This window comes from Sciurus carolinensis, chromosome 14 (genome assembly GCF_902686445.1).
Source record: "Sciurus carolinensis chromosome 14, mSciCar1.2, whole genome shotgun sequence".
Taxonomy (NCBI): Eukaryota; Metazoa; Chordata; class Mammalia; order Rodentia; family Sciuridae; genus Sciurus; species Sciurus carolinensis.
In genome coordinates, this window is record NC_062226.1 from 5050775 (window position 1) to 5076421 (window position 25647).

General features: G+C 41.3%; 1 protein-coding gene across 5 annotated transcripts in view; it reads right to left on the reverse strand.

Moving 5' to 3' along the window:
• Positions 1–25647, reverse strand: part of Nup214 (nucleoporin 214) — an 86455-nt gene that overhangs the window by 53068 nt on the left and 7740 nt on the right. For all 5 annotated transcript variants that reach the window (XM_047524288.1, XM_047524287.1, XM_047524284.1 and 2 more), the window contains exons 7-21: positions 25296–25399; positions 24410–24516; positions 23696–23762; positions 22623–22749; positions 21379–21540; positions 17565–18033; positions 15966–16141; positions 13329–13423; positions 10301–10387; positions 9939–10088; positions 8863–9021; positions 6370–6473; positions 3485–3667; positions 2633–2718; positions 2445–2528 (exon numbers count right to left, since the gene is read on the reverse strand). In XM_047524288.1, coding sequence (XP_047380244.1) covers positions 2445–2528; positions 2633–2718; positions 3485–3667; positions 6370–6473; positions 8863–9021; positions 9939–10088; positions 10301–10387; positions 13329–13423; positions 15966–16141; positions 17565–18033; positions 21379–21540; positions 22623–22749; positions 23696–23762; positions 24410–24516; positions 25296–25399 — 2160 coding nt within the window. The remainder of the gene's footprint in view (positions 1–2444; positions 2529–2632; positions 2719–3484; positions 3668–6369; positions 6474–8862; positions 9022–9938; positions 10089–10300; positions 10388–13328; positions 13424–15965; positions 16142–17564; positions 18034–21378; positions 21541–22622; positions 22750–23695; positions 23763–24409; positions 24517–25295; positions 25400–25647) is intronic.

Sequence of the window (25647 nt, forward strand, 5' to 3'; positions counted from 1 at the left end):
AACTAAAATATATTTCTGCATACTGTATCCAACATAAAACATAAACTTAAGGAAAAAATATATCCACCATCATGAGTGCAAAAAAATTAAATTCTTAGCAATAAATGTAAGACGGGCATATCTCCCACTCAGAAAACAGTAAGAAAAATTAAAGACCCAAATAAACAAATGTGTACCAAGTTCAAAAACTCAAGAGGCACACTATTCTGCAAATGTCAATTCTCTAAGTGACCCACAGATTCATACAATCCCAAAGTCTCAACTTTGAAAGCTGCAGGAGCTAGACTCCCCACCGACTTTTTAACAAGGTAACATATATAAAGTTTACCCTTAACAGTCCAGTGATATCAAAATGTATTTATAATGCTACACAAACATTACCACCACCCATCTCCAGAACGCTTGTCGCCTTCCCCAACTGAAGCTCAATCCCCTTTGCCCCTCCAGCCCCTGGTAGTGCCTTTCTACTTCTTGCCGCAACGGTCTGGACTACTCTGAGCACAGGGAGGCACAATTTTAAAAGGCAACTCTAACAGAAATATGAAAATGTAAAGCACCAAGAAGAGCCAAAACACTCTAGATCAGGGTCAGCAAACTACAACCATAGGGTGGTGGTCTCACTCTGTGAGCCTTACTGACCTGCAGACCCCTTTCCTTACAGATTGTGGCTGCTTTCCCTTTGGAGGGGTAGAACTGAGTAGGTGTAACAAAACCCCTGGGCCTGCAAGGCTACACTGTTGACTCTCTGGCCATCTACAAAAGTATCTGCCAACTTTGCTCTAGATGGTGGAACTTCCTTCAATAATGATGAAATGTACTATATCTGCATCTGTCACCAAAGTAGTCATCAGTCTTGTGTGCCCAACAAGCACTTGAAAGGTGGCCACCAGGATTGTGGAACTGAATTTTTAGTTTAACATAAATTAATTTAAATTTAAATAGGGTACTAGATTAGACAGTACAGCTCTAGAATCTAAAAAACACACAGTACTGACACTTATTTCAGCATTTGTTAATTAAGACAGAGTAATTGTAGTACTTTCTAATAAACATATGAGATCAGAAGACATACATATAAATGGACAATTGATTTGCAATGGAGTTAGCCTTGCTAAGCAGGAAGAAGAGTCTTCTTCAACACTTCAATACTGTTGGGACAAGTGGTCTCCAAATACAAACAGGAAAGCAAAGGCTACTGTGAATGATGCTATGATGAGCATGGGCATACAATTAGTTCTGAAACCCCACTTCCAATTCTTTGAGGCACAGACCAAGAACTGGATGGCTGAAGCACACAGCGACACCTTTAACTTCCTGAGGAACCACTAACTGTTTCTCAGAGGCTGTGCCATTTTCATCCCCACCAACAGTGCAGAGGGCTCCAAATTCTCCAGATTCTCACCAATATTTATTTTGTAGTTTTTTATAAGAAAGGTTTATAAATTTTTAATTAAAAAAAAAAAATCGGGGGCTGGGGATATGGCTCAGTTGGTAGCCAAGCACAAGGACCTAGGTTCAATCCCCAGCACTGCAAAAAAAAAAAAAAAAAAAAAAAAAAATCAGGACATAGTCTAATCCCAAAAGTGTTTACAAAAACATCAGATTTACATACGCAAAGTAAAAACGTTGGGGAGTAAACCAAAATGACAAAGTAAGGCCATATTTGTGCTGAGAGATAGAAGGTAACTTTTATTTTTCTTTATACTTGTTCATATTTTCTCTATCTACCAAGAGAATATATTCTTAAGAAAAAAATTATTTAAAAAGTACTTGTCTATGACTATTACCTAATTTGGCCCTGTATGATTATTTAAAAACAAAATGATACAATAAGATTACATTAAATTTATTTCGGCTATTTTAATAGATTTCCAAAAGGTAATGGTTATTGGCATAAAAAAAATTTTAACTCAAAAAAGAATTTCAAAGACAAACATAGATATGGGCATAAAGCAAGATCATAATAAATGTTTTTAAGAAAATTAAGGCAATTATCTAGATAATTTAAAGGCATAAAGCATTCTTCCTCAGGTACAGCTTTTTTTTTTTTCAGCAAATATTTTAAATCATCACTGTCTAATCAGTAGTTTTTTCCTTCTTTTTTAAGAATCTTTTTTTCTAATGTAATTGTACTCAAAATCCCATACAAATTAGGGAAGTATGGGGTTGGGATCCAGCTTGGCCTGCCCAAGGCCTTGTCAGTCTCTGCCAGGTAACCCTGGGGTGCAGAAAGCATAGTGTAAGAGCTAGAACAACTACCTTGAGCGGCTTCACCAGGTATATATAAGCTGCTTCTTACTCTATGTCCAGATTAACAAGAGATTCTGGGGCTATTTTCTTGATTCCTTATCAAAGCCCCAAATGACTCCCCCCACCTTCCACTGGATCCCAGCACCATGTACTATGTGGTTTATGTCAAAAAATTCAGAAGCCATTCCCTTTACCTGGAGCAGTGGATCTCACTGGAGGGGTCTTCCTCTTGGCCAAGAAGTTTCTCAGTTGTGCCTGTTTCACAGGGGACAGCTTAGCTGCAAGAAGTTAATCAACCTATAAATGCTTAAGACTCGGTTTTAAGATGCCAGTGGCTGGAAGAGAACAAACAGGACAAGAACACTAGGAAGGATGCACTTACCTGGTACCCTGGGCAAGGGTTTGGTCTGAGATTCTATGGTGGTTTTTAACAAAGCATTGCGCAGGCTTTCCAGGTCACTGTCAAAACTGAAAACAGGACAGTGTTACAAACCAACCAACTATGAGCTAAGAAATCTGAGGCACTGTGGGGTACACTATCCTCTTAAGCAAAAGTGCAAGAGAGTAGAGCATACTCAACATAGAAATATGCCATCTGATCAAACAAGGTGGAAGGAGAGACAGCAACCTCAATGTCTCACCACCCCCAGTAAACCCAACACTGTGGTGCCTCAGGAGAAAGGGTAATCAAAACCTACACATGAGGCCTAAAAGCAGAAACACGAAATCACCCTGGTAACTTCAGGGGTAACAGATCCAATTGTCAGGATCTGAGGTCTCCACACTCAAGCAAAATGTGCTTCCAAGAGAAGTTGCTAACTTAATTCTATTAGTCTTCCTTCCTTCATTCCTTCCTTTTATTGTGTGATGCTAGGGATCAAATCCAGGGCCTAGTATATACTAGGCAGACACTTGAGCACTGAGCTACATTTCCAGTCTTCTATTACTTTTCAGTAAAACAATGAACTATTAAAAAGCTACCTATTGTGATCACTGAGCACCTATTTCATCAGTTACAATATCCAGTGCATTTTAAACTTAGTTCTCTGATGAGTTCAAAAAGCAGGTATTGTCATTCCATTTTCTCAAGCAAAGAAATACAGGATCAGAGAGAATAAGGAAGCTGACGGGGACCACATGGGGGACAGTCACTTTCAAACTCATGTCAGAACCTAAGACTACCCCACATTCCTCCACAAACACACACAGTGACTGAACACAATTTCTTGCACACCTGTGAGCGCTGCTCTGGGTGGGAAGAGCTGAGGGTAGGCTCCACTGGGATGTTTGGTTATAAAGACGGAGCTGCTGGAGACTGTCCACCAGGTGATTCAACCTCTTCCTCTGTTGGTTGATGATTTCCCGGTTGTTGGCAAGCGTGTTGAACAATGTCTCTCGCTCTGGCACAAGCAGGCGCCTGTTCACAGTGATGAGAAAAGAAGCAAATGTAAGTGGCACCAGTAAAGTACCTCTCCTCCCCAAAATAAGACTACTACTGTAACAGTTAAAACAGTGAAAGGGAGAACCACTAGTGGGACAAGAAACATAAAGAAATTATTAGAAAACAAAAGGAAAACGAGAGCCTAGGAAAGCTGAGACCACACAGGCCAGGCCTGTCACAAAGGACCGCACATGAGGCAAAATTGCAATGAGGTTCTCGGGAGAAGGACAGGAGTGTGGGAGGAGGAGTGGGTGGGGGTCAGGTCTGGGACAAACTCACTCAGCTGTATACTTAAAATGTGAGTGTTTCTTGCTAAAGAAGTTTAAGTCAATAAAAAGAAAAAAATGCCAGGTTCCCTGGAAGGCTACAGGGAGTCATTCTTAGAGAGATGTCAAGGAATAGTGCAATGCACAGGAGCCAGTGTCAATCACCTCCCTAACCAAAACAAGACAAGGGCTGCGGCACCTGCCACTGGTAGGCAGGTGGAAGGGTGGAAAGATGGAGAGGGATAGGTCCAGACACTTCTGCTTTTCTTTTTAAATCCTTAAGTATCCCTTCAAAATTTTTCTATTAATCTGGGAGAAAATTATACCAATAAAAACAAAATAAGTCATCTTACATCAGTTACAGACCAACAGCTTTCTTTGTTATTGTATGCTGACATAAATATTTCATCTCTTAACACTTATTATGGAGTGAGAAACGCTTCTGTCGAACAGAAATTTCCTGTTTTATTTCTGTTTCTCCCATTACTTCCTTGAGGAGGCCAGAGACAGGTGACAAGGAAGTCTAATACCAATTTTTATAAAGGAATTTCAGTAGGTACAAGGTAATATTCAGAGAAGGGCTGCAAACAGAGCAGTGCTATTGAAATAGAAAACTGAACTCTGTAAAAGGGAACTCAAGGGCGCATACATAAGAAATCCATGGGGCTGCCGTAAAGGAAAAGAAAGCTCAGCTTCTGTTTAGCATCATTACTCTTGAAAGAGCTGACTTATTAATCAGAAAGATAAACACTCCTGGCAATGAGAGCAGAACGTCCACAAGGCAGGTAAGGTTACACTTTGCCTGGTGGGAATCAGAAGCAGGGAGTGGGCTGTGATATCTCCAATGGGGCCCAAATCCCATGGGGATGAGAACTCTAATCCACAGGCCACAGAAACCTCCCCCAACAGTGCTTCGAGTTAAGGGTCCTGGATTGGGGCTCTTCTGCCTTTCTCCACACAGCACAATATCATTTTTAAAACATTCTGCTTACTAAACTATAAGCACATTCTGATCCTGTCCCCTACAACACTTGCACTGTCCCATGGTGAAGCTCCATGATCCCATGGCTTTGTAAACCAACAGACCAGTTTTGGGGTTGTTTCCATACAGGGCTAATCAGTCATTAAGAATGCATGATTCAGAAATCTACCATCTTAAGGGCTTATGTGCTTTTCAAATTTCTATAGGCACTTCTCTGCTTTCACGGCACTTCATTCTATTCTTTCTGGGAAATACATGCATAAAACCAGATATCCAGGGGGGGAGACTTGGCTAAAAGGTTTTCCTATTCTTCTGCCATCTCTCCATTCATCCTTTTAATTATCCATACTAATCAGAAATTACCATTATCTCCTTGAGGAGGCCAGAGAAAAGTGACAAGAAAGTTCATAAAATACACTTTACTGTCAATATCTAAAACCAACAGGTAAGAAAAATAATAATAAATCTTGGGGGAAAAAAGTTTTCTCAAAAAAAAAAAAAGAAACAATTTAGAATATACAGAAAAATACAAAGGAAAAAATTCTTTTCCAATATTGGGGATTGAACCTGGGGCCTCGCACATGCTAGGGAAGTACTCTACCACTAAACTACATTCTCATACCTTGATATTTTATTTTGACACAGGGTCTCAGTTCTCACTAAGTTACTCACGCTGGCCTGGAACCTATGATCCTCCTGTCTCAGCCTCCTGAGTAGCTGTGGTTATAGGCATGTGCCACTGTGCCTCGCTGGAAAAACTGGTCTTACTCCAAAACTACAGATATAACTTGAAGGTACAAATCTACTTCTAGTCTTTTTTATATGTTTGTACCACCAGCATGTTTTTACTTACCTTTTCCTTACCATATCACAATTTAAAAATACATTGGCTGGGCGTGGTGGCCCATACCTGTAATCCCAGGAACTCGGGGGGCTGAGACAGGAGGATCATGAGTTCAAACCACCCTCAGCAACCTAACAAGGCCCTGCACAACTTAGTGAGACCCTGTCTCAAAATAAAATACAAAAAGGGCTGTGGTTAAGCGCCCCTGGGTTCAATCTATAATACCAAAAAACCAAAACAAAACAAAAACAAAAATTAAAACAAACACATTTAATACAATTTCTTTGAGAACATGCTATTTAATGGTTACAGAGTGTTCTGTGATCACATTTATTGGGACATTCCTTTACATTTGGATAATTAAGTTGAATCCAAGTTTCCACTATCATAAATTGTACTGCAATATAAAATTATTTTATGTATATTGCTATGACCATGATTTATTACTTTTATCAACAAAATTTTTAGAAGTGAAGTGGGATTGTCAAACAGAATAAAGGTCTGAAGGGTTGGTATACAGGCTGCAAAAGCATGTCTAAAATGACAATGTTTACTTCAAAGGCAGTGGATAAGAGACCTCACTCACTTTTGTTTTTTCTTTTGTTCCAGATGACGATCCCACTCCAAGTCTAGAACATCATTCACATCCTGGACAGCAAATTTGACATACTGATGAAGGCGCCGAATTTCCTACAAGAAAAAAATTAAAAGGCAAATGACTCATTTTTCTGGTATCTTGGAGGAAGATGTATCAAAACAGTCCAAAGAATTTAAAAATATTTCTATATTGAGAACCATAATGAATAAGGTAAACATAATAGTAAAAGAACCACTGAAACATTATAATTAAAATGAAAAACAGAAAATCAAATTCCTTAATAGTGTGACAGAGAAGTAAAACAAAGAAAAGGGAAAGAAAAAGGGCGTGTGTGCTTAAGGCCCCTAGGGAACAAATGTTCTTGCTTCACTCTCATTTTTCAGATCCTGGAAAGGGATCTCAACATGGTCTGGGAATTTTCCACTGCACTCCAGAACTCAGACAGTACATCCATTTAGTTTTTGCTCTCCCACCCATGAAATGAACTGTAACATAGACAAAACAGTGCTGAAAATAATTCTGAACCTACTATTCATTGCATAGAACATAAGTCATCTCATGAGTAAGAAATACTCACTTTTCAAAAACAAAGGAGAGTATCAGCTCTAGAAACTGAATATATCATTATTAAAATCCTTACCAATTTAACTTATTTTAGTCCTGTAATAACTTTCTTTGAATTTTGGACCACTGTTAACCTTCATGGCTATGCAACTGGACTGTCAGAAGGTTAAAAACAAGGATGTGCCATGTCCTGAGAAACGCACTGCATATCCGGTCAAAGGTCTGATGGCACTGAAATGTATTTTCACAATTACTTTTGGATAACAGTGTACATCCCAACTAAAAAACAGAAAACCTCATTTAAAAGAGCAAAGCAGACTCAGGGGCACAGCAGTAACCTTAGTGGCAATTTTCAGCTCAACACTTGATGGCAGGAGCCTCTGCAGTACCTGACGCTATTCCTCCCTGACGCTCTCCCCACTAGGTTAACCAGCAAAAATCAGCTCTTCTCTTTTAAAGCCTATCACCAACATTTCCTTGTAGCTTATGTGTCTTCTCACTTGTGATCCCACGGCAACACGGCCCACTTTAAATTTCCACATTCGCCTTTCTTGCTGTCATCTACCCAGCTGGAGGAACTGTACACATTGTAGAGTGGTCAAAAGCTCAGGAGTCAGACTGCCCAGGTTCAAGGACCAGGATCTGTTAGTGATGAGACCTCAGCAGTTTCAGCATCTCAAGTTTCCTTGTCTTAGCTTTGTATATAATAAGCACTCAATGTATATTACCTGCTATTATCTACTAAAAAAAGAAAATTATTCCTTTATGAATGAACGATGTGTATCTGAAGCTATGGGTTCCTTTCAGCTTGGATAAAAGAGCCAGGGATGCAAAAGGCAAGTGGTGGAGTCAGCAAGCAGGGCACAGCACTGGACCTGTACTTTTGCAAAGCTGGGCCGTCAGCGCTCCCTCCTTGCCAAGGGGCGGAACAGTCACACCAGGAGGAGGACACATGAGGAGCACCAAAGGGCTGTAGCAAGCAGGGCTCCTCAGCTCTTCTGAGAGAAGGGATAACTGCTCTCATTAGCAGGGGGAGGCCAGGATTGGCAGGAAGAGTAGTCTACAAGCTGGAATTCTCTGAAGCAGGAAAGACTCTTCAACCCACACCCCACACCTTAGCTGTGACCAGGGCTGCTTCCAGACCAACCAGGGGTTTGAGGCAAATGTGAGGAGGCGGAAGATGACCCTCACACTAAGGCCATTCTGGGTAAACTGAAAGATGGAAAATAAAACCCAATTAACTAAAGCAGAAATGAAGAATAATTAAGAATGAGTGGGAAAAGCAACCCTGCTGAAGTATGGCTCAGAGGAAAGAGGCCTGGAAGATGGAGGCTGCAATGCTGGTTCCACTCTCACCAGCCAATCCCATGTGGGCGACACAACCTTCTCAGCCCAGGATGCTCAATTTCTTTATCTGTGAGGATGATCAACCACTCCTACCTTGGAAAGCAGCTGGTTACAAAGACTAGAAATAATGTATTAAATACCAAGCAGATTAGCTGCACTCGAGACACACCTATGTCAACAACTGGTATTCCTGATTTGATTTATAAATATCTGTTTCTACACAGTGCTTTCTTCCAATGTTAAGGTTAAGGTTCCATCAAGAGTTCTATTTTTGAGCCAGGCACAATGGTGCACACCTGTTATCCCAGTGGCTGAGACAGGAGAACAAGTTTAAAGCCAGTCACAGCAACTTAGCAAGACCCTGTCTCAAACAAAAAAAAATTTTTAAACTTAAGTGAAAAACTATGCCATTTTCTTTGCCACAAGTTTATGGAAGTGTGGTAAGTTATCATCAGAAAATCAACAGCTTCAAAAGGGGTCATCATCCAAAGTTATGCCTAAACAAAGGCAGCTATGGTAACATGAGCTGACTTTAAAGTCCTCTCAAGGGATTTAAGTAGCTTCCCCCACCTGAAGCTGAGCTTCACTCCTGGGATCCAGAGGCCTCTTGTAAAGTAGATGGAGGTATCCAGAATCCCGATTTCTCCCATTCTGTTCTCTGGCTTCTTCGACACCGGCAAAGCCCTCAAGCAAAGTTGTTTTCAGGGAACTTATGTCTCCATGAAGAGACTAGAAAAGGTCAAGAACAAAATACTGATACAAAAGTTGCATTTCCAAGAAATAAAACCTCTCTGCTTGGATCAAGTAAGGTGAATTTTCTCAAACACTTAACATGAACACATGAATATATTTAACAATAATGTAATAAAGTTAACTGCTTGGAAAGAAAAAGATTAATGTTCTTGCTTTAAAATTATTTTTTGTCCTTATTAGAAAAAGTACATGTTCTAACAATAGGCAACTTAGAAAGCAAGAAAAGTATGGACAGAACACACACCCCTACTACCTGAAGACATAGCTGCCCATACCCTGGATAGCTGTCTCTTCCCCGAGACCAGAACTCTGGAGACAGTCCAAAATGGAACACTATTACCTGCTAATGGGGAACTTTCAAAAAATTACTTCACCTTTCTAAGCCTCCGTTTCTTAACTTGCAAAAGTGGAGAGGGTAATGGCATCTACTGCACGGAAGGCTGAGGGCTCAGTGAGGCAGTCCAGGGAGGTGCTCAGGACAGTGTCCACCCATGGTGAGCAGCAACCAAGGTTAACAGCAACCCACTAGCTACGAGTATTGGCTATTACTATAAGTTCTAAAGTATCCGCTTTTTACCTGACACTAGAAAAGATACTAAATTTTCAAATATATCTAAACAAACTATAATGAACTGTTACAGAGCACCTATTATCATCATTCCAATTTACAGGTAAAAAAGTGGAAATGTAGGGTAGCTAGATTAACTTGCCCAAAGTCAGGCAATTTGTTATAATGTCTGTAAGTTTAGGATGTGAATTTAGGCATTCCCTGGTAAATTGCTCAGCACATAAACACCACTGGCAGCTCCTGAAGAGCTAAAGTAAATAACCCCATAGAGCACTAGAACAATTTCTAAAACCTCGACTGAGGAGAAACACCCACACACACAAACCTCTGTGGTCTCTTTAATCTCCAAAAGGAAAGTGTGCAAGTCGCCTGACTCCATCCGCAGCATCTTCATCTCCTCTGGAGTGCCCACCTGGAAACAAGCTTTGGACGTCCGGGCTTTCAACTCCTCCAACTCCTTCTGGAAGTGAGCGATCTGCAGAAGTCACAAATGAGAAAAGACTGCCTGAGTGGTGTGGGGTACCCATGCTGCTGCTGCTGCTGCTGCTGCACTCACACACCACGCAGGCTCCTGGGACTGGTCAGGACGTGAAGTCAGAACAAACGGTCACACAAGAGGCGGCGCTCAGGGCCATTCCAGTCTTGTCAGAGGTACTCCTGGAAAACATCCTCAGGAAACAAATTTACCTCCTCCCCAATTCCAGCCATCACAGGATCTGAATCTTTCCACTGATGTCCCTGTTTTTCTGTGACAGGAGGTGGAAGTGACTTCGCCTAAAATGGAAGACAAAAGGAGTAAAAATGGATTCTCTATGTTACAACGTCTAGAAGCAACTGCGTCAGTGCCCACCACAGGGAGTGGCACTTATGTGAGAAGGCTTCGTTTGCCATAGGTTCTTCTGGACCTCATTTACTGGGTCCCTTCTTTTTACAGGGCATGTTCTGGATAGTGGAGAGAGATGAGCAAGATGGAATAGATCCTACTCTCATGGAATTTACCTTCAGCTTGGACATGATGGATAAAAAAATGCAAATGCAACAGATAATTTCAACTAGTGAATAAACAGGGAAACATGATAAGGGAATAAAAGGGAGAATGGGACCCTACAACAGATGAGATGACCAAGAAAGCCTTCCCTAATGGCTGCCATCTGAACTGGAGCAAGATGTGATGGAGAAGGGCAGGGGCAATTCAGGGGAAGTACCTCCGGGGCAGTGAGAAGAATCCACACAAAGACCCCGAGGCACAAAGAGCTTGGCAAGTCAAGTAAAGAAAAAAGTAAACGAGGGTTTAATGGAGTCAGGCAGGGCACTGGAGAGAGGACAGGGATGGGGTCAGGGAGACACACGACATGTCATTCAAGGCCACACTCGAGAAGTCTGGATTCTACTCCAAGTGTGTTGGAAAGCCATTACTGGTGTTTTAAAGGAGGTTAAATGACTACTTAACACATGATTTAAAAGCTCCCTCTTGCTGTTCCAGAGAAGGGATGGTAGTGAGAGCTGGGAGCCAAAATTGGAAGAGCAGTCAGGAGGCTGACCAGGTAAGAGAGGGCAATGGCCAGACATAAGACACTGGGGGTGGAGCCAAGTGCTCATGATATACGACACAGCACACAGTTGACAAGACCTCCTACTAATCTGGATTTGGGGGAGGTACTACCAGAGCAAAGTGAGGAATGAGGATGCTTCTGGGTCTGGGGAGTGTGCAAAGCCCTGATGTTAGTACCATTTAGAGTTGGGAAAAGGAGGAAAAGACCTTCTTGGGGAAATGGGACACAAGAGCTCTGCATTGTAGATGTTAGCAACTGAGGTGCCTTTTCAATCATTTGGTACATACAATTAACACTGGAGGGGTGTTGGTTACTAAAGCAGCAAGTGTGTGTGTTTAACAAGTACCATGAGTGATGCATTAGGACCAGACCAGAAGTATGAACAGAACAGTTGCCATGTGCCCCGGGGGACGGGTGTGTGTGTGTGTGTGTGTGTGTGTGTGTGTGTGTGTGTATGTGTGTGTGTGTGTGTGTAGGAAGGAGGGGCTTAGTTAGGGGACACATTAAAGAGAAAGGCATGATTCCTGATCTTGGGCATTATTTATCAGGGGTGAAAATGAAAAACAATTGTCTTTATGTTAAAATCATAAAAATAAACTGGGATGATGACTACAGATTGAAATGTGCCAAGTAAAAAAATACAGCTTTTAAAAAACAGGAAAATATCTTTTTTTTAAGGCCTTTATTTCATTCATTTATTTATATGTGGTGCTGAGACTCGAACCCAGTGCCTCACACGTGCTAGGCAAATGTCCCACCACTGAGCCACAACCCCAACCCGGAAAATATCTTTGACACTGGAGTAGAAAATGACTTCTAAAACAAGACACAAAGACCACAGACTATAAAAGAAAGTAACTGACTATACTAAGATTAAGAGCTTGTGTTCATCAAAAGAAACTATGAATAAATAGGCAATTCAGGCAATACTGCATTTGTATTTTGTGTGTGTGTGTGTGTGTGTGTTTCGAATCAGTAAGGGGCTGCGAGGATAGCTCAGAGGTGGAGTACATGCTTAGCATGCCTAAGGCCCTGAGTTCAATCCCTATACCCCGCAACAGACACATGAAGGAAGAAAACAACACACCATGCAAGAGAAAGCAGGGTAAAACATGAACAGGCACTGAAAAAAAGAAAACACCCAAATGGCTGATAATTATATGAAATAAAGCTCAATTTTGCTGGTTATTAAGGAAATACAAATTAAAACCAGAAAATACAGCAAAAACAGAAGCAAAATACCAGAAGAACATCATGCACATGCCTAGGCGTGGGCCCAATACAAAGGGGCATATGTTCACAGGAGGTCTACAGCTGAAACAGTCATAGCAAAACTACTACTCATGGTAGTTTTAGCTGAAAAGTAAAGAGTGGAATTCTACTCAGCTGGTGTGCAATGGACGCCCCCAATATAGTCACACAATGAACTCCATCCATAGAGCAACATGATATAGATAACTCCCACAAATATGTTGAGCAAAACCACCAGCTATAAGGATTCCAAGTGATAGAAGGCACAAACAGAATGAACTCAACTATGCTGTTAGAAATCAGGATGGGCTGGCACACGCCTGTAATCCCAGTGGCCCGGGAGACTGAGGTAAGGGGATAGCGAGTTCAAAGCCAGACTCAGCCAAAGTGAGGTGCTGAGCAACTCAGTGAGACCCTATCTCTAAATAAAATACAAAATAAGGCTGGGGATGTGGCTCAGTGGTTGAGTGCCCCCTGAGTGCAATCCCTGGTACTCCCCACAACACACACACAAAAGAAATCAGGATGGTGGGCACCCTTTGGCAAGGGTAATGACCAGAAGGGGACACATGAGAAGGAATTCTGGGGTCCTTGGTAACACTCTGGTTTGTCAATCGGGGCACTAGTTACCAAGGTATGTTCAGTTAGTGAAAATTTACTGATTTATACACATATTATGTGCATTTTATTCTATGTAAATTATATATCAATAAAATGAGGGAAGTAGAAAATAGCTTCTATGAGTATACATTACAAATATCAAAGTCATATACCTTTGCATTTCCTATCATATAATCCTAATTACTATTTCCAAAATCTGAATTCTAAAACATGAAAACCCATTTTATTAGCATGCATGCTTGAGACAGTGAATTAATAAACACAAGTGTTGTATGTTGAATCACACATACCTGAGGAGAACCTGCCTTAGCCACTGGAGGGGTGATCCTAGGTGACTTCTGCACCATCGAGAGCACTGGACCTGGACTTCCCTGAGCAGGTCGCCCTGTTACCATAAGTCAGTTACAACACACAGTATTTATTCCCATTATCTCTCCATCGCAAACCCCTTTCCCCAAACCTAATTAACTAATGCATTGACCCACTTCACTCTTACAATCTTTATTAAAGAGTGGCGATTCCCTCTGCTTCAAGATAATAATAAATTAGATGTTAAAATTCTGGGTGCGACAAAAAGAAAGTTAAAAGCTCTCTTAGCCTTTCTTCTGTTCACGTTTCAGATGTAATGCTACACTGCATTATTTGTGAAGAGCCCCGCCTCACCTGAGACAAGGCTCTGCCTCACACCTTTCTCCATGCTAGATAGAAGAGCTCCAAAATAGACTGACTTTAGCTCATATAAAGCTGTGCTCAAAAGATTGATTTTTGTTGTAAAGATTTCTATGATCTCAAATAGGGGATATGATATATAACTAAGTAAATGTTCAAGATTAGAAAAAAAAATTCTGAGTGTGAAACACTTTTTTGTTTCTTATTTTTTTGCAGTGCTGGGGATGGAATCCAGAGCCTCACGCAGGCTAGGCAAGTGCTCTGTGACTGAGCCACATCCGAGGCCTGATGTAAACCACTTATATAAGTGAGTTAAATCTAGAGCGTATCTCATAAGAAGTATGTACATCCAAATGCAGGACCCGAGACTGACCCTCTGGCCTATCCTACTCCTTGCAGAACCTTGAAGTTTTACCCATTAGACTAGAACAAGAATGCCATCACCTTGTGAGACCTTACAGTATTCAGGACCCTTTTGGAAGCTTCTAAGATAATTCTCACTCTGTTGCATATTATAGTCACTTAGGGCACTTTTAAAAACCAAACACACCAAAAATTCATACCAAAGCTTCATTCCCAGGGTCTGATTACAATGCTAGAAGTAAGGGCTGGGTAGCTCAGTTGGTTGAGTGCTTGCCTCTTAAGCACAAGGCCCTGGGTTCAAATCCCCAGCATCGCCAAAAAAAAAAATAATAATAATAATGCTAGAAGTGGATCTCCCAGAAAATTTAGTGTATAACTGGCACTGAGATCCAATAATCTAGAACACTCATTCTTTAAAAATTGAACAACAAGCCAGGCACAGTGGAACACACCTATAATTATAATAATGTGGAGGCAGATATAGCTCAGTGGTAAAGTATATATGGGTTCAATCTATGGGTTCAATCCCCAGTACAACTGGGGTAAAAAAGAATAAAGTAATGGTGATTGTAGGGGGTAACTTAAGAGGTGAGCAGTAGAAACAAGGTGTATGTGTAATATGGTTCAAGTTTTTTCTCCTAACCAGTGAAAAACTGGGACAAGACCAAAATGATTCTTCTGGGTCATAAACAGACACATGCCTTTCAGAATGAGGTAATTTGGGCAAGTTTCACAAGGTAGCCTTTCTCCTGAGCAAAGGGTAAAGAGCAAAAATTTTAGGAATTTCACAGATCAATGTATGCTCAGTATATACCAAAATAAAATTACTCCTGAAACTCAAAATTCAAATGGCTGTCCAAATATGTTTGGGTAGGTAATATCAATGGCATTCATGCAAATAACCAACTTAGACCAGGTCAATACCACCTTAACCTTGTGAATAAGCTCACCATACCTGTCAGGAGAGAACAAAAGCTTTCAATGTGATACACAAGTCCCATGTGGTATTCTTGCCCAAAATCTTTACCCTCAAACTCATGATGTGGAAACCACCAAATTCAAACTAAGGGACAGTCCCCAAAACTATGCCTGACTTGTTCACAAGTATCAATGCAGCACAAGACAAAAAAGGCTTAAGAACTATTTGAGATTAAGTGAGACTAAAGAAACAACAGAATACAGAGTCTGATCTCTAATTGCTTCTGGATTGGAGGAGGAAAAAAGTCATGAAGAACATTATTGGGACAACTCTACAGTTGAATGAGTTTAGACTGTTGTTAAATTTCCCAAGTCTAATAATATACTAAGTGTGTCCTTGTTTTTAAGAGAGCCACACTTTATTTGTCTACAATTAACTCTTAAATTTGTTTCAGAAAAAAAAAAATTTACATACAACTTTTGTAACCTCTATAGGTTTGAAAGGAGGGAAAAAAAAAAAAAAAAGACAGGCTAGGTTCATTTGCCCATGGGTTTCATAATATACTGCAATTTAACTTGTCTATAAATCATTCCTGTGAATTATTTTGAATTAATTCAAGTGCCTGCTGTATGGCACTAGGCACAGGAGGTACTCACTGAGGCTTTCTCTCCTGTGCATATGAAAGAACTACTCTGTGACTGCGCTTTTCACAGGGCAGGCTGCACCTGCAGACAAATGCCCAACAGCAAGACACCTTTTTGACTCTCTAACACAAGCGTCAGAGAAGAAGCCTGGCAGCACTGAATCCACTGCAAATTTCCCAATTCAGAGTGCAAAAATCACAGCACATTAGTGTGAGACACAGAAAGCAAGAAAAATATGATCTTGTCCAACTATGTTAGCCAAGATTCTTAACACAATGAAAACTGCTGATATACAAAGACTGAGGTCTAAAGTTGTTGGCTTCAAACCATACCTGATGGTGAGGGAGAAACTGAGGACTTCAGAGACATGGAGTCAGATGATGCTGAGAGAGGTGTGGGGTGGCTGAGAGGTCCAGAGACAGCTGGCTTGGAGGCAGCAGAGAATGGCAGCATCGAGGGTGCACTTGGAGAGCTACTGACAGCAGCAGAGGTGGCCACCGTGGTGAACCTGAAAATGGCAGTGTGACTGCATCAAAAGGGCCTGCTAGAAGGTTCTTTCACACAGGGAATAAGCAACACCACCAAAGAAAAGCATTTTTTTTGACAGTGCTGGGGACTGAACCCCGGGATTCGAAAATGGCAGGCCCCCAAAGAAAAACTTGCTATACACACCACACTGCCTCCAGGAAACAAATGCTTAGCTGCATTCACAAAGGGTGACAATGGTCAGGAAACCCTCACCATCTGCTTACTTAGAAATAAACTATTCAACTAAAACATCAATGTAGATGAGACGAAGTTTATCATGATATGAAATGATTATTTTCTAGTCTAAAAATCAGGGTGGAACCCAATTATAAGAGCTCATTTTGGGGTGATTGTCTCCTCTGGGGAGTGAAAAGGGAAAAAGAAAGCAGGTCACCATCTTTGGAATGCTTATGGTCTAATGGAAATGTAAAGTCCATTGTGAATAAAGTATAAAATGCTAAATATCCATCATTATATGACCAGTCAAACTACAGTGCAGCCAGCAAGATGGAATGCAGTCAGTGGCTGTGCGACAACTGGATATTAATGACAATGTGTCCCCAGCACCACCATTAAAACAGAAGATGGCACAGGCAAGAAGGGTAAAGAGCTGGTGGTACAGATACTCGGGACTGTAAGATAAAAGGGAGTTGAGCATGGGGAACATGCCTGTAGTCCCAGTGCTCTGGAGGCTGAGGTAGGATCACCTGAGCCCACGAGCCGATGAGTTCAAGACCAACCTGAGGAACACAACAAGACCCTGTCTCAAAAAGAGAAAAAAAAGATACAAGGAAGGGCTTCCCTCAAGAAGCATAAGGTTTAGTGGAGGGAAAGGAGTAAACAGATGAAGAAGATGAAGAAGTAAATAAATAAGAGTGCATGGGCAGGACCTAGATCCAGAGGAAACTGGATACCGTGCTAAAGAGTTTGGATGGTCCTCCAACAGCACTGAGAAGCCACTGGGGACTGCCATGCAGGACTCATACATCTATAGTTGCACTAGCTCACTGGAGGGGCGGTGTTTTTCAACTGAGAAAATGGCTGAGTTTAGGATGGACCTGAAGAGGAAAATGATGAAGAGGGACTCATTCTTTCCAGGATGGATACTCTGGATTGCTTTCCTTAGGTTAAAATAAGGAATAATTCCTACTCTAAAAACTCAAAACAAGTATTTAAACGTAAATCTCTAGTAGTCAAAAAAATAAAATGCCACCTAAGAGAATCTTCTGGACTATCCATTGACGAAATACAAACCTTTAGGCTGGCTGAATTTTAACCATTTGCAAGCATCACTTCAGGAAAAAACCTCTGTAACTCTACTTGCAGAGGCTCTACTTCGAGCAGATGACATGCACCATTTTCTACCAACTGCACAAAAGACTCAAACTTTAAAAGTGACTTACTTTTCACTAAGGTTGACCTTGACCGCAGAGGCTGAAGGCGGGAAGGAGGGTTTCATTCCCATGCTTGGGGCAGACACACTTGGCACTGGTGTGCTTTCCAGGGCAGGCTTAAAACCCGATGATCCGAAGGAGAAGGAAGCAGCAGACGGGGCCATGGGTGACACTGCAGGGGTGGGAGCCACGGAGGCTTTGGAAGGAGGAGTAAAAGAGAAGGGAGAGGTGCCCAGGGCTGCTTTGGGATTGTCAGAGCCACTGGGATATGGAGGGGGCTCCCCAGTGACAGAAGCAGAGGACTTTAAGGATGAAGAACCGCAGGAGAATACGGCAGGGGTGCCCCCAGGAGAAGGCACAGGGAAGGTAGTGATGGGAGCAGCAGGCAGTGCGGACGGAAGGGAGGCAGGGGCTGCTGCTGCAGAGGTGTCAAGCTTTTGCGGGGCTTGAGAGGAGGTTGGGGTGGTGGGAGTACTTCCTGTAAGGAAAATCAAGGAGAAAGGGGAGGAAAAAGTTAACACTCTAACACTGAGATCCACACAACAGAGAGCAAGTAGAGAAGGGTTTGAGCAGTGATCCTAGTTCAAGAAGACAAAAACAACAAAAAAGGTGGTGCTGGACTTTCCACGGCAGGTGTCCCCTAACAGGAGGGAACCTTGAGACTCAGAAGAAATAAGAAAACAGGAAAGATCTTAGACTGGCTAACTGGACCTCATGGAGACCCATCAGGTAATACAGAAAACACACTTCTTGGCATTCCTATGGCAATAGTAATGGGGACAAGTGAGACATTCTGCACCATCTAGTTAACAACCAGGAAAAATCTAATTTAAATCGCTTCCTCAAAATACTCACTAAAGCAATTCCAGATGAACTAAAAACTTACACACGAAAGCACTTATGTACATATATCTCAAAGGGGGCAAAGCGCAAACTTACATGTGAGGTCTCTGACAGTCTACCAACTTGATAAATTTGTGACAAAAATATCACAGAAAAATGTTAAATTTTATGGCATAAAAATACTTAGAAATGATAAATAGTACATGAACTAAAAAGTCTCTAGTAAAAGACAAACAATATGTTTTGCAGTTTTTTAAAAACTCAGACAAATTGAGATTAAAAATATTGCAAGCCTCTAGGGGCTGGGGAATATTATTCAGTGAGTGGTGCAGTACTTGCCTAGAAGTGTGAGGCCCTGGGTTCAATCCCCAATACCACAAAAAATAAACTACAAATAAAATAAAAAATGTCAAGACTCTAATAAACATAAGATGGGAAACTAATTCACAAAAGAAAATACATTCAATCTCTAACCAATTAACTATAAATTTAAGTGGGGACAATTTTATTGTCCTCTAAATTATTAAAATTTAAATATGTACAATCCTCCACGACTAGATGGTGAAATAAACATGAAACACTTTATAATCAGTAGGAAAATAATTTAGCATGTATTTAGAGAATATTCTGGCAGAATGTCTTAAAACCCACAAAATAATGGACCAAATAATCTCTCCTAAGAATAAAGTCTATAAAAATACTCTAAAGAATGAAAAAGATATTTAATACAATCCAAATGGTGAAAGAGTCAATGAATTCTAAGAACTTTTTTTTTTTTTTTTTTTTTTTTTGGTACCAGGGTGATTAAACCCACTAAGCCACATTCCCAGCCCTTTTTTTATTCTTTATTTTGAGACAGGGTCTCACTAAGTTGCTTAGGGCCTCGCTAAGTTGCTGAGGTTGACTTTGAACTTGTGATCGTCCTGCCTCAGCCTCCCAAGCCACTGGGATTACAGGTGTGTGCCACCGCACCCAGCAACAGTCACTCTTAACAAACCACGAAACCTAAGAACCTAACAATGCTTAGGACTCAAGCTGAAAGCCAACACTCCAAGGACATACACATCCTTTCTTACAACTCAAAGAAAGATGCTTAAAGAAAAACACTGGAAAAGAATGCCTCCAAAGACAGACTTAGAATTGGTTTTGTTTGAGTGGGGATACACCTCAGTGGCAGAGCAGGTATGAGGCCCTGGGTTCAATCCCAAGTACCACAAAATGAAATTTTGAAACTTTTTAAAATTTGTTTTGTTTTTCAAACTTTCTATAAGGTAAACACATAAATTCTTGAAATGACTAAATAAACAAAAAGGATAATTTTCATCAATATGCTTTTTATTTACATTAATGTGCCTTGGTTCTTCCATATTGGCTGAGAAGACAATCTCCATGGGAGATACTGTCTAAAGCAATGAAATATGTAGGATACAAGTATCAAAGTACCATTGTCTGAAAACAGACCCAAGCAGATTGCCACTTCTATGAAAACACAATAATGCAACAACATATTCTGCAAGTACTTCTTTAACACAACACATACAGAATCAGTAACAGCTAACTTCTTTAAACGCAGATGTCAGTCACTTCCACGTTATCAGGTAGACCAAGGTAAAAAAAAATGCCAGCCCATAAGGACGTCGCACACATTTTTCCCACTGAAACCAGAACTGCACACATGGAACCCATCACCCTGCACGCTGGTCTTTCAACGCCGTCCAGGAGCAGCAGCACAGAAGCAGGCTCATTAATGCTTTCCACACCCATGACCTAGGCCTCATCTCCACCTGGAGACTGCCAGGACAGACTTTCTCCCACGTCAGGGGCTCTTGCCCGCTCTTCTGAGCATGACTGTTACCTCTGCACCAGCTGTGAGAGAAGAAGGGCAGTCCTCTAGAGAGGCCAACAGTAAAACCAACCTCCAAGTGCTCGGGCATTTGATGGGCAGCAACAAAGGAGAAACACCTGCCCCACAGGTTGCTGACTTACAAGCTGTCCTGCTTGTTACAAACAGACCAGACTATGGGTGCAGTAGTTGATGGCACTCACAACAACCAAGGGCAACACAACTCAAAGATCACCGCACTAAAGATAATAGGCTTTCCAATACTGGCTCTGTCTATGCCAGCCACCTGGCGTCTACCTGGGGCAGCACTGCAGCAGGCAGGGCCCAGTATCTGAAAGGCTCTATTAATAATCACTCTATATTAGGGAGCTAATTATAATGTCAGCCTTATTCAATCCAACTGGTCAGCTGAGTTTTTCTTAGACATGAAACTGCTTACATTATGGACTTTTTTAGCCATACTAGAAGAAAAAGAATCTTATCACAGTTACATGCCCAAATAATTAAATGATCAATTAAATAATTAAACTAATGAAATTTAAAAAACAATAATTTTTATGGTCTTTCTCATTTTTCTCCAATACCTGATCAGTAATATTTTCAAAGAGAAAGAAAAAAACTAAAATGAAATACAAACATAAGAAAATAAAACCCCCACAGTCTCACTACCTAGCAGCATTAGTCAATATCCACCTCAAGTGCTTCTTCTATGTATATACTTTTTCTCATAAAAAAAGGGATCACATATCCTGTGGTGCTTTTTCATGGTATGCCACTCTTTGTCAAGGGATGTAATACTATTAATGGTTATATAGTCTTTCACTGCATGAGCATGAATCATCAAGTTAACCAAGTCCTCATGGTTAAACACATTTTTTAGAATATGGATCTGAAAACAGAGGGTAAATAACCTGACAGGATCAATGTGGCTGACCTTCCTTTCTCTAACGGAATGGTCAGGAAACGAGCCTGGGGGTGACACAGGTACATGTTCAAGGAAGAGATGGGCACAAGCCTGACTAAGGCAGGGCAAAGGCGAGGACTACCACAGGCATCCCTTGGCTGTCTTCATCCTGGGGGGTGCTCCTGTGCTCACCCAGGGGATCCCCGTCCGCCAGAGAAGGCAGAGGCACGTACCTGAAGACTTGGGCTGTCGCTCTCCTTCTAATGAAAGTCGCTCAGGGGTCTTGATAAGGGACCTAACCCCAGGATTTTGATTGATCATATAAAATGGACAAAGTACACCATCTGTTGAAAGTAACATGAGAACTGGAGCAGGAGGGAGGGTCTTTTCATCATCTGTTTGAAAAGAAAACAAAGGTAATAAAAGAGTCAAGTCAATTTGAGGGCCTGGGCCTGGGCCTAGAAGGGAAAGACTGCCCTGCACAAGAAGGGGGCCAGGGGGTCTCATCTCACAGCCACTCAGCCCGTGTGTTGATGCGCATCTGAACACCATTCATGCACCAACTATTTAACGAGTGCTCCTGTCACTATCAGATCACCATCATCCTCCTGGGCCTTGCAGGATGCTCCAGGAGCCCTGCACTCTCCATAGGCTCTTTTTTTTTATGAGTCTCAGTGTTCAGGAGGTAGGTTCAGCATTTTGCTGACCAAGAAGAGGGCTCTAAGGAGTGCCAGGTTTAAGAGAAAAAGACAAGAGTAGACCCTGGAAAACACACAGCAGGATACAAAAAGGTCAAACTACTGTACATTCATTCATAATTAAAGCCTATGTATGTACCTTGTCAACTGAGATTTCAAGAGAACTGTAGCAAGTGAGTTAATCAGACCAAATACACCTGCATAATCAGGGAAAGGACAAGGAACTTAATGGTGTCCAGCAGGGACAGTCTCTAAACCAGCAGACGAAGACTCCTTTTTACACTTTTATATTTTACTAACTGCAATGCTCTTGAGCTCCTATGGGGGAGAAAACACATTGAGAGCACACACCCAGGCCCCAAGTAAAAGCTGTGGACTTCAGGTCTCTGTTTTCTAATTTTTGCATTAACCAAGCACTAGTGTGAAGTCCTGGAATGGGATTCCACTCCCTTGGGAGGTCACTGGGAAACTTCACCAGGCAAAGAAACCAAGTTGTGAAATCTGAATGTTACATACTTCAGTCAGACTCTAAAGTATGCAGACAGGCACATGCATAGACACACACAGTGCCTGGCAGTGGTTCATCAATGAGTATTCATTCATTCAAATTAGTTTTAGTGTTGTTGCAATGTACCCTTTAACACTCTTTGGGTAGAATCGTGCTGCAAGAAGTCAAAAGTGCCCAGCAGAGAGGACCATCATGAACTTGTCTAACTGATTTTTTGATATCAACCATCTCTAGGATAGAGACTATTCCTGACCAAGCCAGGGGAACTTACTGATGTTGATCTCCACTTGGTTGGTGTAGTCTATGGCAACTCCCATGGGCAAGGAATCATCACTCTTGTCAGTAACGGGAAGTTCAGCCCGACTTGAATCCTCCAGTAACCAAGACTCCCAGTTGATCTAAGGGGAAAACAAAGTCCCTGTTGGTTAGAATTTTTTACTGGTTCCTCCCGACGTCTTTTAAATAGGAAAGAAGGAAAAAACAGCTCACGTAATTTAGCTTTATGTGTTGACTGGGAACTCTGAGATCTGGGGAATCATGAAGAGTTCAGGAAGTAAGCATTTATTTTCAAAATCGATTTCTCGGTTTCTGGTGTGTGAAGTCCCTGACCTGTTGTAAACACTATTATGAAAGCTTTCCAAGGTATAGACCATTACGACTAGGTAAGTACTGAACGTGGATACTCATGCTATGGGCAGCAGCAACAGCAGGCTGCAGCTCTAGTCATCCAGTCTCCAGGGCAAACAACTGACACTGCACTGTGCCGCCAGCTCTGAGGTTCTACAGGTTAGGTGTTCAACGCACTTTTGACTTGTGGGTTTCAACTTGCAGCAAGTGGACTGGGATGTAACCCCACTGTAAATTCAGGAGCACCTGCTTCTCTGAGGAAAGACAATTTGATATCATGTGCATGTTTCTCTTCCATAATTGATTATTACAGTTATAGTTAAAGTTAATTATATGGAAGGAACAGGTTTAAGTGAAAGAAAAAGAAAAAAAAAAAAAAGTGGCAAAATGGAGCCAGGCAGAAAGTCTCTACATATCCAGGTATACTCTGGTTGGAGGCTGCTTACTAGGATATTTCCACAGGCTGTGCATGGATCCTAAGAAAACAGAGGGCTTTAAGACCTTGAAGGAACTACTGCATCTGACACCCACGTCTCTCCAATGCAATACCCAAGCCATTGTATCTAAGGTATCTGCCATCTAGGCTTTGCTCTCACCCAGAAACCCATTAAGAGGGATGTGACCTCATCTCAATCTTAACCACATAGTTAAGTCCCTCCAAAATCCTTCTTGGAAATGTATCACACAACAGAAAGGTGACAAGAAAGAGAAATTTACCTGATCACTCTGTCGTGCAAGGATACTAACTTCTGTGGAAGCTGCAGATGCTGCCAGAACTAAATCCCTTAAGAATAAAACCAAAAGACCATTAAGTTCAAGCACATCAACAACTCTAAGCCAAATTGGGTCTATGGTAACATCTATGATGCTTCCCTGCACAAGTCAATGAGAGGGCAAGGTTTCCTATCTAGCTGAAGAAAGGTGGGAAGGTTCTAAGTACAGATCTGAGCTTTTTAGTTTCTGGTGTGAAATCCTGAAGAATCTACTCACTGTCTACCTAGGTGAAAACAAAGGAACAACAGAACAGAATCAACTCAAGTTCACAACAAATACGGGCCCTAAAAGCAGAAAAACCTAGCTGAAGGAAAGGGCACTTAACACAATCTTTCTTTCAAAGGAATCTTCGCTCAGAAAGAAACTTTTAATGTGTTCCTCAAAAATGAATATTTTCATATCTCATCACTGGGGTTATTGAGAAAACTGGACTTTTCATAGTATATATTCAATCTAAATAACTCAAGATGGGAGAAACAGAAGCAGAAGTTAGAAAGACATTATCATGCATCAGTTGAAAACAAGATCAGGAAAAAAAATAATAATAAGCTCATGGCATCTCAGCCTTAACCTTTCTCCCTTACAGAAAAAATTTCCAGGTGGAACAGAGTGCCTGAGGTATGACCTATCAGTGACCACAGTGACCCTTCTGCTCACCACTCCTCGATGTAACTGAGGTAGTAATGATGCTGTCTCTCCGTGCAGCTGCCGTAACAGGGCTCCATAAAGTTCACGAATACCTCTGGGTGCTTTTCTTCTTTTTTCTACGGTGAACAGTGTAAGAAAATAAAACCTTAAGAGCAATGTTTTTTCTTGAATCCTACCTAGTTAGGAATCTCAAAAGACAAAACCATTTAAATTTTACAAGAAAATTCACCCAAATCTATGTACAAACACACAGGTTAGCATACTAAGTACTTAGCAACACGTTATTGATCTTATTATCAATGTTCTTCCCTTATCTTCAAAAGGACTCACTCCTCTCCATGTGGTTCTCTGCTCACAGGGCTCCTCCTCAGAGAGGCCCTCAATGACCACCCCACTGACAATGGTACCCTCATCACCACCCATCTCACACTGCCTTCTTCTCTCCGTGACCCCTTCCCTCCTTGACGCTGTACTTATTGTCAACTACTACATTAATTAGAATGTAGATCTACAAAAGCAAGGACTTTGTCTCGATAACCTCTGTATTTTCAGTTTTAAAGCAGGGCCTGACCCATTGGATATATTCAATAAATACTTGAATTTTTTAATCAACATATTCTCTTTTCTAAAGTTTATCAGATTAACCAAGACTTACAGTTTATGACTTAAGTAAAAGCAAGCTTTATCATTTTTCTTACCCCTAACTAAACATCTGCAGGTGCTATAAGTGGACACCATAATTTTGGTCCCCAGGCACATGGTGTGCCATTGACATCTTGTACCTACATTTACCCATCACTGCTAACAAGTGAAGAAACCTGAAACCCAAGTGTCTAAAGTTATTAGAATACATCTCCAACTCCCAGAAGACAAAGATACTCTTGCATGTGCATACCGGCAACAGAGCCATCACCACATCTGGAGATGTTTCCAAGGTCCCATCTGCAGCAGCATACACTATTGTGAAGACATACGTACCAATCCACAGCACGTCCAGAACTGAAAGACACACACCCCCAGTCAGCAGGAAACCAAATGACAGCAAGAGAGATGGCAAAAGGCACTGCATGTTTGAAATAGCCACTTTATGCTATGAAATTTAACATACCATGTGTAAAAAATCAAATTACTAACACTTAATAAAGTTCTGTTTCAGTGACTACATAAAATTCACAGGTGCAAAGACACAAGAAACCCAGCTTTATTCAAAGTGGTAGACTTTTTTCCTGCTGGATTATAATCAGAAC